The following is a 15,492-nucleotide window of genomic DNA, read 5'->3' on the forward strand; positions in this document are numbered from 1 at the left end:
CCTTTTTTTAATCTTAAAGTAATTTTCAAAAGAGGATTGCATAATGCTGCCACTCCTAGGGAAAAAAATACCTAAACTGTTAAAGCTTAGTTATACTTGGTTGAAGTGTTTATGGACAATATGATCAGTCTTAGGAATAAAATTCCCACACAAAGGAAGAGAATTGATGCCTTTTTAGTTCGTAAACTAAAATCCCGAAGAAGGAATTTACTCTGATTGACTTCCCCCTGCCTCCCCTCTTCTCTCCTGTGACTCATCAAGGGGAATTTGGAAGTTTACATTGTTATTCTCTTGCCTTTCACCTTGATTTTCTCTTGGGAAGACTTAGTTGTTTCATAGTAATTATACCTAACGATACTGTATTGGAGCTATGTAGAGATGATAGGTAGATGAGATTCTTTCCAAGTGAAATTTGAATTAATACTGACAGAGCAGAAGGAGGTAGGAGAACATTTTCAGATTATTTTCAGTTATCATGGAAAATATACTGTACTGGTGAGTAGAGATTTTATGTATTTGTACTGTTAATACAGAGATTCTAAAATTGTGTTTTTTAAGTTATTTAAAAAAAAAAAAATTCTTTATAGTAACTGACTTCTTCCTTCCTAGATTCATCATTTTTTGGACTTTGTGAAACAGATTTACAAGGAACTTCCAAAAGTAGTGGTAAGCTTTTTATTTCTTAAACTGCCCTTGCTATAGTCAGAAAACTAGTTTTTATTTCTTAATTTTATCTCTCAAATATATCAACAGAAAAGAGTTTCTTTTATTCTTCTTAATTATTACTGACATAAAATAATTATTTTGCATGTAGTGATACAAAGTAAATATAGTTTTAATGAATCTATCAAAACTGTGTCTAAAAATGGAGACATTTAGATTTTGATTTGGAAAACCTTCTGTTTCTGGCATACTGTTACTGGTAGGAGAAAACTGAGGTGAGCTGAAATTGGGGGGCAGGATGAGGTTGGCTGCAGTTTTCTCCAGGTAGCCAAATGTGTCTGTTTTTGAGGGAAGGGTGATGTCATGAAGGGAGGCCAGGTCTGATCCTCCCTGCCTGCTCCAGAGTGACTCTGGGGGTGTTTTCTTTAGCAGAAGAGCTGCTTTGGCTGGGGGTGGACTTTCCTGCTTCTCCCTCCAGTGGGGAAGGCTGCAGGGTGTGTGTCTGGCCCAGGCAGATGCTGCAGTGCAAACATCACGTGCAGAGAGGAGAAAACTGCTCCGGGGGAAAATTATCTGGAGGAGTTCTGAGGAGATGGATGGCCTTTCCACTATTAACTGGCATGATGATGTTTTTCTTCTGCTCTTTGCTTGTAGAATCGGTATTTTGAGAACCCTCAGGTGATTCCAGAGAACACTGTTCCCACTCCTGAGATGGTTGGCATGATTACAACCATTGTGGTGAAAGTGAACCCTGAGCGAGAGGACAGTGAGACGAGGACAGTGAGTGTTCTGGCTGCTCTTAACTGGGGGACTGTCTGTAGCACAGGACCACAGACTGTAAGGCCAGGCAAAAGTAACAGACTGTCTTTTTGCTTGTTTTTCATATCAAAACTTTCCTGTAGAAGTTGATTGAAACTTTCCAGATATTTTCTATGCTGCTGTAATTACCGGGTTTTTATTTAATGTAATACCCAATGCTTTTGTGTTAAATATTATTATTGTTAAATACAGTGCTACTAATATGAGCAGTTTCTGTAAAACTGTGTTTTACATACTCTTTTGAATTAATAATTAGAGTATTTATAAAGCATGTATTCTTTCTTTCAGCATTCAATAATTCCCAGAGGATCTTTATCACTAAAGGTCTTGGCTGAGCTGCCTATTATTGTTGTTCTCATGTATCAGGTTCGTACGCTTCAGTACTTTGCATGTAAATACTTCATTACTGAATGGCTTGTGTAACTTCTCTTGGCTAATATTAGTAAGAATGAATGTAATATACTTTTGAAATTAAAATATCATCTAAAAATAAGCTGGTGAGATGTCATAATTTTTTTCTGATTTGCTCACCAGTAATTTGACTGCAAGTGTGACTTGTCAATTTCTCTAATAATACTTTTTTTTTTAAGCTCTACAAACTGAACATTCATAATGTAGTAGCTGAATTTGTGCCCTTGATTATGAACACTATTATAATACAAGTTTCTGCTCAAGCAAGGTAAGAGCGTTTAACAGTATTTTGATTATATTTGAGATAAACTACTTAAACCTGTCATTCAGTATTGCTCAAAATATTTTTGTCTTCTATCTTGTGATTTTTGATTCTAGTCTTACTGCTTTTAATCTCAAAAGTAGCAATGATTATTTGAGTAAAAATTACCAAGGGTCTGTAGGTGAAGTTATTGGCATTACATGCCATTGGTAAAGTCCATAGTTGTGCAGTAGGTCCCAGTTTATTATTTGATAATGATTTTTTTAAAAATAGAGTGTCTGACAAAAATCCACAGTGTCACAGACAGTGATGAAGACCATGGGAGAGTGGACACTTGCTGTTGTTTAATCTTTGATACCATCAATGATAGATTTGTGCTCTTCTAAGCCTACCTGAAGCCTTGTGATGTTGCAGGGTTAGGCACTGCTTTCCCTGCCTCAGGGAGGGATGTTTCTGAAGAGCAGCAAGTGGTTCTGGTCAGGGCAGTGGGAGCAAGATCTCTGCCTTTGCCTGTCTGCCTGGATGACCTGATTGAGTGGTTGAAGCTTGAGAGAGACAGACAAGTCTGTGGGAGGGAATATTGCTCAGAGAAAAATTTCCCCCAGTTAGGGCAACTGAACCAAATGTGTGCTGCTTTGTGTTGGCTTGGCTTTCTGTAGAAAGGTGCTGCTGGCAATGTGAATGGCAGAGGGCTTGTTGAAAATGGGCTCCTCCAGAGCTTCTTTAAGAAGCAAGGACTTTACTACAAGATGATGTAATTTGAAACTTCACTGAATTTTCTGAGTGAAGCTACTAAAGGGGCAAAATTGTAACCACTGTTCGATTTAATTTCAGACAACATAAACTTTACAACAAGGAGTTGTATGCTGATTTTATCGCTGCCCAGATTAAAACATTGTCTTTTTTGGCTTACATCATCAGAATTTACCAGGTAGGATGAATTTTTATTGCTTTGGTGCTTCATGCATCAGGTTTCTAGTTGCTTTATGGCAGACAAGTGACCTGCATGACTGCAGTGCATCAAGGGTTGGAGACGGGAGCATTTGTGTAGAGTATCTGAAGGTGGAGGTGTACTTGGTTATCCTTTCAAAAGTATCCTCATGTGAATACAGAGTAAAAATATGCTGTTCCCCCTTCCTGGGCATTTATGGAATGACTATTATATTTTAGTTTTAGGATTAGATTTTGGAAGGGAAACCAGTGAATTTTAATGGAGTGCTATTTCACAAATGTAACACAAACCTTTAGAATAGGACGTTGTAGTAGTTGCACTCATGTTATTCTTTTTTTGTTGCAGGAATTGGTGGCTAAATATTCTCAGCAAATGGTAAAAGGAATGCTGCAGCTGCTCTCCAATTGTCCAGCTGAAACAGCGCACCTCAGGAAGGAACTCCTGATTGCTGCTAAACACATCCTGACAACAGACCTGAGGAGCCGTATGTAGCACTTTTTATAAGTGTACCTCTAAACTGGAAAGATTTCTGCTATTGCTGTCAATTTAAGAGGCATATTGCTTATTTATATTAGATTATCACAAGATGCCCGGCCAAATAGAATTGCTCTGTGCAGGGTTGCCCAACTTGACATTTCCAGTAACTCATTAGCTATATACAGAAAAATTTTCAAAGTTGTAAATAACCTGAGCATTTTTTTTCTCTTTGCAAATGTAATTTGCTTTGACTGGGTGCTGCAGTGTTACTCAAAGGGCAAGTGTCAGTGGAGTAGACAATCACAAAAGGTTGTTTGAAAACTTCCTTGCAAGTGGCACTGCCTTTTATAAGCTTCAGGAATTAATTTGGGGATAAAATCACTTTCTAACTTTAGGTTTAAACAGCTAAGTTAAGTGGTTTAATGCTCAACTATCTTATTTTGATTATTTCCTTTGTCAATTGTTGTGTATGGCTTTTTCATTTTCCTGTTTTTTTTAAATTCTAGAATTTATTCCATGCATGGACAAACTGTTTGATGAATCTATACTGATTGGCTCTGGATACACTGCCCGGGAGACTCTGAGGTATGAGAAAGTTTAGAGTAACTATCTGAGTGCTTGCCAGGGCTGCTTACTTTGAAAATTATTAATATTTACAGCAGCTTCTGTATAGGGTCCTAAATCTTTGCTTCAAATAACTAATTTTATTGTTTTATTGGCAGAGCTTCTGCTGCTGTAATGGGGGCTTTTGTTTAACACTTTGATGGCCCAGCATGGTAATGTAAGTGTAGGACAATATAAGAAAAATGGGTGAATGAAGATGATTTCAGTTTTTTGAATTGTGGAGGACAATTCAAAACAGAGAAACAAACTCAGTATCTGCCCAATATTTCATGAAACACCCTAAATGTTATGTCCAGTGTAAAATCTGAATGAGATACACTCATTTTGTGTAATAAATAAACTCTTTTGTCAATGAATACTTCAAAACTTACTTGTTTGCAATTGAAAAAGTAAATGGAGAGAATACTTAGCTTTCTGTGTCTTCAATAGTCTAAGTTTTAGGTGAGCTTGCTGACCAAATTGGTATCTGAACTAGGAGAATTACTTCATTTTGTTTAAGTATCAAGTGTACCTTATTGACAACATGTGTTAGAAGTATTTGCTCTGCTAGATTCTTTGCCTTTGGTATTTGAAATGAAATTATTTTAAAAATTTATCATTTTTCTTGACTGCCTTTGAAATCATGAATCATTTATGATTAATTATGAAACAGATTACCAGCACTGCTCAAAATGGGGCTGACATGCATGTTAAGTGCAGGCAGATGATAAATGTGGTGGGGTGTTCTGCAGTGAAGGAAGAAAGATCAGAGAGGCAATAGCAGAGTCGTGGGATAGACTGGTGTGTCTTTGGTTAGATGGTGCTGGTTAAAATTCCCTTGTGTAGCCAGAAAAGCCTCATGAACTCTGGATTTGCATATGAAACTAGAAAACTTACACTGAGAAATTTGGAAGTATCTCCAGACGGCAATTATTTATTTAATTAACGAATTAACAACATTTTTGGTTGTGCTCAGTGTGTTTTCCTCATCCCTTCTCTTGGCTGTAGACCCCTTGCATACAGCACCCTGGCAGACCTGGTGCATCATGTCAGGCAGCATTTGCCTCTCAATGACCTCTCCCTGGCTGTCCAGCTGTTTGCCAAGAACATTGATGATGAATCCTTGCCAAGCAGTATCCAGACCATGTCTTGCAAGCTTCTGCTGAATTTGGTAGACTGTATCCGGTCTAAAAGTGAACAGGAAAATGGAAATGGTAGAGACATCCTTATGAGAATGCTGGAGGTATTGATTTGCTTAAAGCATTTGATAATTGCTTGGATATCCTGTTTTGTAGTATGTTGTCAATCAGGTTTTACTTTCTCCTTTTTTCAGGAAAGAGAATATGTAGGAACAGCCTGTGTACTGTATTTCACTTCAGTGCTTTAGAGAAGGGCTCTTTAAAATGCTCTGCAGCTGGGATAATACCTCAAGTGTAGCAGAGATGCTTTGTCAACTCGGCTTCATTCAGTTGCTAGTTTCGAAGCAGGAAATTGAATGCTTGTTTTGAGTAGCTTGGATTCTTTTAAATAATTTTATTCTGAGTTTTAGTTATAATCATTTTTTCCTTGCATAAGGGTATGCAAAAATTGTATTTTTAATGCCTTCTGGTTATGGGTGTGCTTTTTGGTGGGGGTTTTTTTTTTACACCCTGAGAGAGGATCTTGGCACAGATCTTTGGCATGGCACATTACAGTCTGTACAGTTGGAAATATCTGTTCTTTGAAGACCTAGTGATCCTTTTAAGGATCTGTATATGGAGGGTTTTTTTGTATTTTTGAAAATCAAGGATGCACTTGTTGTTTGAAGAAGGCAAACTAGTTCATTCATGCACTTGAAAACGTTTGCTGTCATTTGAATGACTTCAAAAAATATCTGTAAGTTTTATTGGTCTCAGTATGCTGATTTGAAATACTAGTGCTAATAAATTTAGGATGATTTTCGAAGAAAAAACTTATTTCCTTTTTCTTTCCTCCCCCCTCCCTGCTCTTTGATCTGCCTCTCCACCTTTCCCTTAGGTGTTTGTTCTGAAATTCCACACCATAGCACGCTACCAGCTGTCTGTCATTTTTAAGAAGTGCAAGCCCCAGTCCGAGCTCGGGGCAGCTGAAGCTGCGTTACCTGGAGTGCCCACAGGAGCAAATGCAGCCCCTGTTCCTGTCCCATCTCCTGCTCCAGCCACTCCCGTGGCCCCTGCACCAGTACCTGTGTTTGAAAAGCAAGGGGAGAAAGAAAAAGAAGACAAGCAGACATTTCAGGTCACGGATTGCCGGAGCTTAGTGAAAACTTTGGTCTGTGGGGTCAAGACGATCACGTGGGGCATCACCTCATGCAAAGCTCCTGGTGGTAAAGCTGCATATTTAATTGCATTTATCTCTCATAATTCTACAGAAAAAAGCCTCTCTAGAATGAAAGCAAATAGTATTTTTAATGCTCTACTATCTTATTCTTCTTTCAGAAGCACAATTCATTCCTAATAAGCAGTTGCAACCTAAGGAGACTCAAATCTATATAAAACTGGTAAAATATGCAATGCAAGCATTAGATATTTATCAGGTATGTAACCTGCCCACATAGCACTTCTATTTATGCAATTACTTTATGTTAGATCTTTTAATAAGGATGGATTTGTCAGCTAAAACACAGATTACATATAGTATATTTTTACTAAGTCTTTAATTGGGACCACAACAATTGAGAAATGCCCAGTATGAAGAATTAATTTCAAAAGTGAATTTCAATGTACTTACTGTTTGCAAGCAACAGATTGTTTTCCCAACAGCTGTTTTTGTCTCTTCATGCTGGAAGGTCAGATTGGAAATAATTGTCTTTCATGCAGTGAATTAAATCTTCCCTTGAAAGAAATAGTTTAGCTAACAGTTGAAGCATTCACATGTCTGTGTTTATCTTCTGTAGTTGCACAAAGTACTAATGAAGTGTAAATGTGTTTGATTCGGTATCAAATATTTTACAAATACACCGATATCTCCTACTGTTGTCTTTCTCAGTTTCTAACTTCCTAGTTTTAAAATCTTGAACACTCAATTTTAGTATTTTTGTCATGGTTGGCTCTTGTGCCCAGCTTCTAGTTGTGTGGGGCTTGCATGTAAAACCCATAAAATCTCAGTTACTTTCAAAAGCTATTTTAAGAATAATGGGGAATAAGCTACTCAAATTCTGTAACCAGTGTATGTGTTCTCAATTGCTGTAGGTACAAATAGCAGGAAATGGACAAACATATGTTCGAGTAGCAAACTGTCAGACAGTCAGGATGAAAGAGGAAAAGGAAGTTCTGGAGCATTTTGCTGGTGTGTTCACAATGATGAACCCTTTAACTTTTAAAGAAATCTTTCAAACTACTGTTCCTTACATGGTGGAGAGGATCTCTAAAAACTATGCTCTTCAGGTATGTTATTGTTTACTTTTTGAATTGATATACATATGGCTGACATGGAATTATAAATATATTGAAATTAGCATGTGAGATTTGAAGCAGTCTGCATACAGAGTAGTCTATGAAAATAATTTAAAGGTGGATTTTCAAAAAACCTTACCTGACTTAGTGATGCAATACAAAAAAGAACACTTCAGTTTAGAAGATATGGACTTCATTCTTGAGGAGTGCTGAACATTATGGACTTGTTTTGTTCAGGTTGTTGTGCTGGTGTTCTATAGTTTTACAGAATGCACATCCTATTAAACACCCATTTAAAATTTAACCAAAGATTTCAACATTAAGCTACATACATGGTTGTTTTCCACTGAGAGCAAACTGAATCACTTGGGTAGCAGTGGAGATGGGGAAAGAAATTTGTCTTAGGTGTTTTTTTAAAATGGATAGTGCATTTATCCTTTTGTTCTTTTTATTACAGCAGTAATAAGTTCTTTGTGGTTTCCTTTTATAGATTGTTGCCAATTCTTTCTTGGCAAACCCTACTACCTCTGCTCTCTTTGCAACCATTTTGGTGGAGTATCTTCTGGATCGTCTGCCAGAAATGGGCTCTAATGTGGAACTCTCCAATCTGTATCTCAAGCTGTTCAAGTTAGTCTTTGGCTCAGTTTCACTATTTGCAGCTGAAAATGAGCAAATGCTGAAGGTAAAGGTCATTTGTGTTAAAAATAAGTCTGCTTTAATAACAACACTGTTAAGAGTTTTGCACAGTCTAACATTTGAGTCATTTAATGTTTGAAGCACAATTTGTGTCACATCTCCGTTTCTTTCCAAATTCTAAGTACATTTTCTTGTTTATAAGAGATGGTTTCTGTGAGTATTTTCTTCATATTTGAAAATATGAAGTGATGTACTAATTCTGAGTATAAATGCCTGATAAATTACTGTGGTCTGTGATTGCCATAAGCCCACGTAACTTCATGGTCAGGACATGCATAAATTCTTGCATATCTTCTCCCTTTGTTTCTGTATTAACTGTAGAGTTGTACTTGGACTGAAATGACTTTTTTGTGTTGGTAAATCTTGTTCACTCATGTCATATTCAGTGACATGTACTTCTTGAGTTAGATTTTTCTATGCTCTTGGGAAGTCTGGGCTTAAGGAATGCTATTTTTTCTACTGACAACATATTGTGTATTCCAGGGATCTATTTATGTTGATTAGATCATCTTATTATTCAGTGAATCTAGAAGTGCTGAGCTTGTAGCAAGCGTGCACTTTCCTCATAAAAGCAGCAGCTGCCTGTATCTAGAAAAGGCATTAAGAATTTAATGGAACACTGATTGTTTTCTCATGATTTCTCTTAGTTTTTCTTCCTTGTACTTTGTACCAAACAAAATTTCTGATACAGGTAACTGTGTAGAACAGAGGGAGGATTACCTATTTCCCAGAACGTTTGAAAACCAACAGTAATATGAAGCAATATTCATGTAATCCTGCTTTAATTCTTGCAGTTTGTCATCACAATCAAGGTCATTTGGATTTTATAAGATAGAGATGAAGTTTAAGGAGTGTAATTTACTACCTTCACAGTTTCATGCTTCTGCTACTTTTTTTTCTGTTTCCGCAGGATGGATGATAGGGGCCTTGGGCAGACAATTTAATTGAATGATGAAGGCTGTTTGCAGCATTTGCATAGCAATGCAGAAAGCTTTTTAGATGCTAATATATCCAGACATGTTACTGTTTGTCTCTGGCTCGTGAGAATATTGGTATTTATCAACTATTTTTAATGCATCTTGCAAGGTGTTCATGTCCTCTGCTCTAGAAAGTCCACCAGTTCCATAGCCTTTTTTACCTGAGAGAGTTGGCTTTCAAAATGAAATTTTAGCATTCACAAAATTAAGACCTAGTGATGAAATTAGATCAGGGGTAAATTAATATTGTTAAGTGTCCTCTCTTGTCATTCTGACCCCTCTGATTTCTGCTCCACATGTCAGATTTATAGAATCTCACGCTAAACTCTTGTACAGTACAATGATGACAGTGATGATAAAATTGGTATTTTATTAATCTTCAAGCTTTATTTTCTTTATAGCCACATTTGCACAAGATTGTGAACAGCTCTATGGAACTTGCACAGACTGCCAAAGAGCCCTATAACTATTTCCTGCTGCTCAGAGCACTGTTCAGATCTATTGGAGGAGGCAGTCATGATCTGTTATACCAAGAATTCTTGCCGCTGTTACCAAACTTACTGCAAGGTAGAACAATACCTTCTTTCCCCGCCCCAGCTTCTGATTTTTTTATATGAATAGCAGTAATAAAGTTATGTTATGTAGTTAAAAACCCCTCAAAACTAAAGCCCTACCCCTGGTAAGTAGCTTCTGATTTTGAGTTTAGTGATTGATTTAAATACCTTGAATGTGCTTATTTTCATTTCCTATCAGCTGCTTCAGGCTCCATAGTTTTGGCTGCTTCACAATTTCTGCTGCTTGTTTTTCTTCTTTTCATTGTGGGGCTGTTGGGGTTTTCTCATTTGTTCCTTTTGCTTGTTTGGGTTTTTTTGCAACGGGTGACTTTGTTGGCATAAAGCATTTGAGGGATGAGTGAGTAGGTGAAGCAATGTTGCCAGGCCATCACTGGTTTTGTGGGGAGAGCACAGCAATGAAGCTCTGGCTGTTGTGCAGTTGAGGGCATGTGTGTGCACCTGCAAGGGCATGGTAAATAGAAATTCAAGTAGTGCCAGACTGCAGAAAGAAATGGAAATAACAATCAGTTTGATTAATTGAGCATTTATGCTTGTAAGAACTGTGTTCCAGAAATACTGAGGGTGAGCAAGGAGATGTGGAGAGCTACTTATACCTAATGACAAGCTAATCAGAACTATCCCAAGACTGTAGACTGGTTTAGATCTACAGCTGTAGGGACTGTTTTTTTATTGTAGTACATATGTAAACAATGAATATGTAAAACTCATGTCAGTAGATTTATGGAATATGTGAAATCTTTATGGGCAGAAAAATCACTTGAGGAATGTGCTTAGTCTGTATGGGGCAATTAATGTACTTGAACTCACTGAATGTTTCTTTTCAGGATTCAAAATATTTTAGAAACAGTCGTTCTGCGTGGGTTTAGTTTATATTGTTACAAGGCTGATGTTTGAGTCAAATTATCTTTTTCTCTTTTTTTAATCTGCTGTATTCAAATGCTGCCTTATTGAGTCTAATTTTACCTTTAAAATATGCATTGGTGCTTTTTCTTCTATATGTGTGTACATGAAAAAGCATTCACTGCATGACATCCTCAGATGTAAGTTAGAATAATGAATGGTATTAGTATTTTGTAAATCCATTATTTACTGAGTTTTAAACTCTGCAGTGTTTAAAAACGTCAGGTTCTTCTGAATTTAGGAAATAGCAGTTTTTAGCAGTGCGCTGTGGACTGTCTTTTTGCTGTGAGTATATAACTTCTCTGTACTTTTCAGGACTTAATATGTTACAAAGTGGCCTTCACAAACAGCACATGAAAGACTTGTTTGTTGAGCTCTGCCTCACTGTGCCCGTCCGCCTGAGCTCGCTGCTGCCTTATCTGCCTATGCTGATGGACCCCTTGGTGTCAGCTCTCAATGGATCCCAGACCCTGGTTAGCCAGGGCTTGAGAACTCTGGAATTGTGTGTGGATAACCTGCAGCCTGACTTCCTGTATGACCACATCCAGCCAGTTCGAGCTGAGCTCATGCAGGTAAATGTGTTGTTTCCTCTTAGACCACAAGAGGTCATTGATTTGCTGAATATTATTAGAAATTTGTGTGGAGTTTTGGTTGCAAAAACTTGAAAAATCTCTCATGAGTTACCAGTTTGATATGAGTGTAGGAGGATAGTTGGTGTTGTGCTGTTAAGCTGAAAACTCTGAAACTTTAGAAGTGAATGAATTGTTCCTCCTATATACTTTGTTAAATGGTTATATTCTATTTACTTTATTTGCTTTTGTATTTCAAAACTAGCTCTGAGCTTAATTCAGTTCAGCCTGTTAACTGCTCTGCTTTTTTAATGAACAGTATTGTTTAATATCCATCATAAACATGAAACTACTATTCCAGGATAGCAAAGATTTTGTAGCTGATGACAGTTTAACCTAAAACTGAATTTAGGACAACCTTGTTACAAAGCACTTGGGCTCTTGTGAACTGAGACTGCTTATATTCAACCTTGATAAGGAACTTATTCAGAGTCAGTTATCCAAACACAAGAACAAAGCGTTTTCCTTGACTTTTTTTTACATTACAAGTTGAAAAGTGTTGAAGTAAGACTGTTTTTTTTTTTACATTACAACGTGAACAATGTTGCAGTAAGCCTGGTGTGCCCATGTGCCTTTTCACCCCCAGGCTTTGTGGCGAACCCTGCGCAATCCTGCCGACAGCATCTCCCACGTGGCTTATCGTGTGCTTGGGAAATTTGGTGGAAGTAACAGGAAGATGTTGAAGGAATCACAGAAACTGCAATATGTGGTCACAGAAATCCAAGGACCCAGTATCACAATTGAATTTTCAGACTGTAAAGCGTCCATTCAGCTCCCAATGGAAAAGGTAAGGGCTTAAGTTACTTTCAATGCTGAGAAACCAGCTTTAAAAATATCAGTCTGGAAGTTCTTTCTTGATTTCTTCTATAAACTGTGTAAGATTTCACTCCCAAAATAATACATTTATGCATGCTATACTGCTCTTATGTAGTGATAGGATAAGGAGTAAAACTGGCCCAAATAAATGTTTTCACAGAATGGGTAAGGTTGGAACTTCTGCTGTATTGCTTAGGTAAGGAGCAGGAATCTCATCTAACAGTCTCTGTTTGCTTTTTGAAATGTACCAAAAATTTACTGTAGAAATTCTTCAACGGTGATTATTCTCATGACTCCAGTGATTTGGTTTTGTTTGTTGTCTCTAGAAGCACTTTGTACTCCACTGGCTTTCATCTGGCAGTCACAGTGTATCACAAGTGCTTAGTTCTCACTAATTACAGCAATCTAGTCTCTGAGAGTGAAGCTGGATTCTGAGATAATTTGGTCTGTAGAGTTTTAATACTTACCTTTTCAATTAGACTTTCATAAGTAGATATGATCTGAATGTAGTAAGCAATTTTCTTCACAGGCAGCTGGCTCTCTGGCTCCATCCAGCCAACAGGCTTAAAAATAGCTTGGAAAAGTGATTCTTAAAATGCAGATTTACTGATTTCTCCACTGTACTGAAGCTGATGAATTGAATATGTATAAACACTGTAGTTGCTGACATTTACCTGTCCTGCCAGGTTTAATTCAAACTAACTTTTCCAAAGGATTTTAGCATCTAATATTGATATGGAGCAATCTTCAGCTGCTTGGTGTTGACCAAGAAAGCATTATCTACTGAAGGGTTTGTATCTGTGAGGAGGAAATGTCAAAGTTCAAAGTAAAAAAAAGCAGAATAAATTGAAAACAAAAAATCCTTGTTTTCTTTTAGTGCCCTGGTAGACTATTGTGGTCTGTCCAAAACTAATTTTTCTTTTCATTGAGATGCCGTGATAAAAACTTGGAATGACAATTGGTTAAGTAAGTGGAAATACCAAGGAAGCGAAATGCGCGGGGAAATGCCCACTTTGTAGCTGGGGCTTTTTCTGCATAAACTTATTAAGTATGGATGATTAGATTTTACGTGCAATTGATAATTCTTTTTTTCATGCATTCCAGAACAATTTTTACGTGTTTTCTTTTTTTTTATTTAATGGCCTTATTTATTTATTTAATTCCTTTCTTTTGTGGGAGAAGGATAGAAATCAGACAGTTGTGCTCTTATGTATTTTTATTTCTTTATATATATATATATGTATATAGATACAGAAAACAGAAATTTCCCAGAGAGATGTACTCCCCTTTTTAATCATCTTCATATTTTAAAAGATTGATTTAAATTATTCCCCAATGTATTAAATCTTCTTAAAAGGAGGAGTACTATTTCCATTAAATAACTGGTGTTTAGAAGTTGCTTACATGGACATTTCATCATGCATGGAAAGGTACCATTTATATATGGGTATAAATGCATTGTATACCTACAGCGTAAAGGGATTAGGCGCAGCAATTATTGCTGTTGGGAAGGCAAGGAAAGTTTTCTTTTTGGGGAAGAAGAGAGACACAGTGAAGGTTTACCTCACTCATAACTTGAAATGCTGTCTGACCATGGAGGTAGATGTATCTGCCATGAAGCTTAGCACATACAAAAGCACAGAAAATACCATGGTGTTTTCAACAGCTTTCAGGCTCTCTGGCTCTCTCTGCATTTCTTCGCTTGGGCACTCCAAACTGTGCATACTTTAAAAGTGACTTTTAATATATATTAATGATACCATTCCCTTGATTAATGACCATATGGTAAATGCCAAGAGCAAGGAATGTCTGGGCTCTCTCTTGTTCCATTCTAGGCCATCGAGACGGCCCTGGACTGTCTGAAGAGCGCCAACACGGAGCCCTATTACCGCAGGCAGGCCTGGGAGGTCATCAAGTGCTTCCTGGTGGCCATGATGAGCCTGGATGATAACAAACATGCATTATACCAGCTGCTTGCACACCCCAAGTATGACAATTCTTTAAACGTAAATGTGTATGTAAAATTTATGGTGTCTTTGGAGCAACCTAGTTTAGAGACGATGATTAGTCTGTGCAGTTCGTGGGGTTTTTGCCTGCTGGTGAAAAGGAATTTTCTTAGCATGTTTTTTAATGCCAGTGACATGTTAATGTGTCATAGTTTAATTTTCTCCCCCTAATTACGGTCCAGTGCATAATCTATTACATATGATCAATATGATTAATTTTAGTTTCATGTATATAAATAATTGGAATATTCTGGTGCTTAATTGTATTTTAAAGATTAATTTAGATTGTGACATTTTGTGTGTGCATCTAAGCTTTTACTAAAGTGAAAGAGAAAATTCCGTTTCGTTTAGTGACTAAGCTGTAGCATAGTCACACACAACTTCTGTTTATCTTAGTGTGGGAGCCTTATATTGAAGCTTTTCTTACATGTTTTGCAATTTTAGTCAGTGCTATTTCACAAGTTTATTGCTTTTAGACAACTTTAACATCTTTGCCCAAAAAGTGTGGGCTGACTTTGACTCTTGCAATGTAGTAAGTGTAGCTAAAGAGCATAGTAGCTTTCACAGTCTGGGGTTGTTAGACTTGACATAAATATAGCTTTGCAATGAATAAGTTTTGTTGGGCAGTGATTTGATAAATAATGCTTCAATCACTCAAGATTAAAATCAAATGTCATTTTTAAAAAGGGAAAAATGTCAAAATATTGAAAATGACATTCTGTAATTGAGTTGCAGTGTGATGCCTGTATACCTGTTATTGTATATACACGGCTTCTTCTGAACCACTGGCTTTAAATGCTCCTGATGAAATTGAGCTATCCATCATGCTGGAGACCAGTGGCTGACAAAATTAATATGGGCTGAACTGGTCCGGCTCTATCAAAATGGGGGCAAAACAGGAGGTGGAGAAGCAGTTAGATATCGAGAGCCAACTTCCAATGAAGTACCTGGCTGCGATGGGGCTGGGGGTGCTGCAGTGTGGGGTTGTGCTCAGCGGGACGTTGTGTTCCAGCTTCACAGAGAAGTCCATCCCCAGCGTGATCATCTCGCACCGCTACAAGGCCCAGGACACGCCGGCTCGGAAGACGTTTGAGCAGGCCCTGACCGGGGCCTTCATGTCGGCCGTCATCAAGGACCTGCGGCCCAGCGCGCTGCCCTTCGTGGCCAGCCTCATCCGCCACTACACCATGGTGGCCGTGGCTCAGCAGTGCGGTGAGTGCGGGGACACGGCGCCTGTGTCTGTGCTGTGCTGTGGTGGCCCGGGGGCCTGCCGCCAGGGCAGCTGTGCCTCAA

At 37.8% G+C, this 15,492-nt stretch overlaps 1 protein-coding gene across 1 annotated transcript in view; it reads left to right on the top strand.

Moving 5' to 3' along the window:
• The window catches only part of TRRAP (transformation/transcription domain associated protein), a 75,463-nt gene that overhangs the window by 4,211 nt on the left and 55,760 nt on the right, over positions 1-15,492 (top strand). Inside the window, exons 8-24 of the mRNA XM_066197744.1 lie at positions 610-666; positions 1,318-1,443; positions 1,771-1,848; positions 2,073-2,161; positions 2,990-3,086; positions 3,453-3,591; positions 4,091-4,169; positions 5,196-5,430; positions 6,204-6,531; positions 6,644-6,741; positions 7,397-7,591; positions 8,091-8,282; positions 9,675-9,840; positions 11,064-11,320; positions 11,964-12,164; positions 14,029-14,180; positions 15,212-15,411. Coding sequence (XP_066053841.1) covers positions 610-666; positions 1,318-1,443; positions 1,771-1,848; positions 2,073-2,161; positions 2,990-3,086; positions 3,453-3,591; positions 4,091-4,169; positions 5,196-5,430; positions 6,204-6,531; positions 6,644-6,741; positions 7,397-7,591; positions 8,091-8,282; positions 9,675-9,840; positions 11,064-11,320; positions 11,964-12,164; positions 14,029-14,180; positions 15,212-15,411 — 2,689 coding nt within the window. The remainder of the gene's footprint in view (positions 1-609; positions 667-1,317; positions 1,444-1,770; positions 1,849-2,072; positions 2,162-2,989; positions 3,087-3,452; positions 3,592-4,090; positions 4,170-5,195; positions 5,431-6,203; positions 6,532-6,643; positions 6,742-7,396; positions 7,592-8,090; positions 8,283-9,674; positions 9,841-11,063; positions 11,321-11,963; positions 12,165-14,028; positions 14,181-15,211; positions 15,412-15,492) is intronic.

This window comes from Chamaea fasciata, unplaced genomic scaffold (genome assembly GCF_029207755.1).
Source record: "Chamaea fasciata isolate MVZ Bird 193981 ecotype frontalis unplaced genomic scaffold, bChaFas1.0.hap1 SCAF_16, whole genome shotgun sequence".
Classification (NCBI taxonomy): domain Eukaryota; kingdom Metazoa; phylum Chordata; class Aves; order Passeriformes; family Sylviidae; genus Chamaea; species Chamaea fasciata.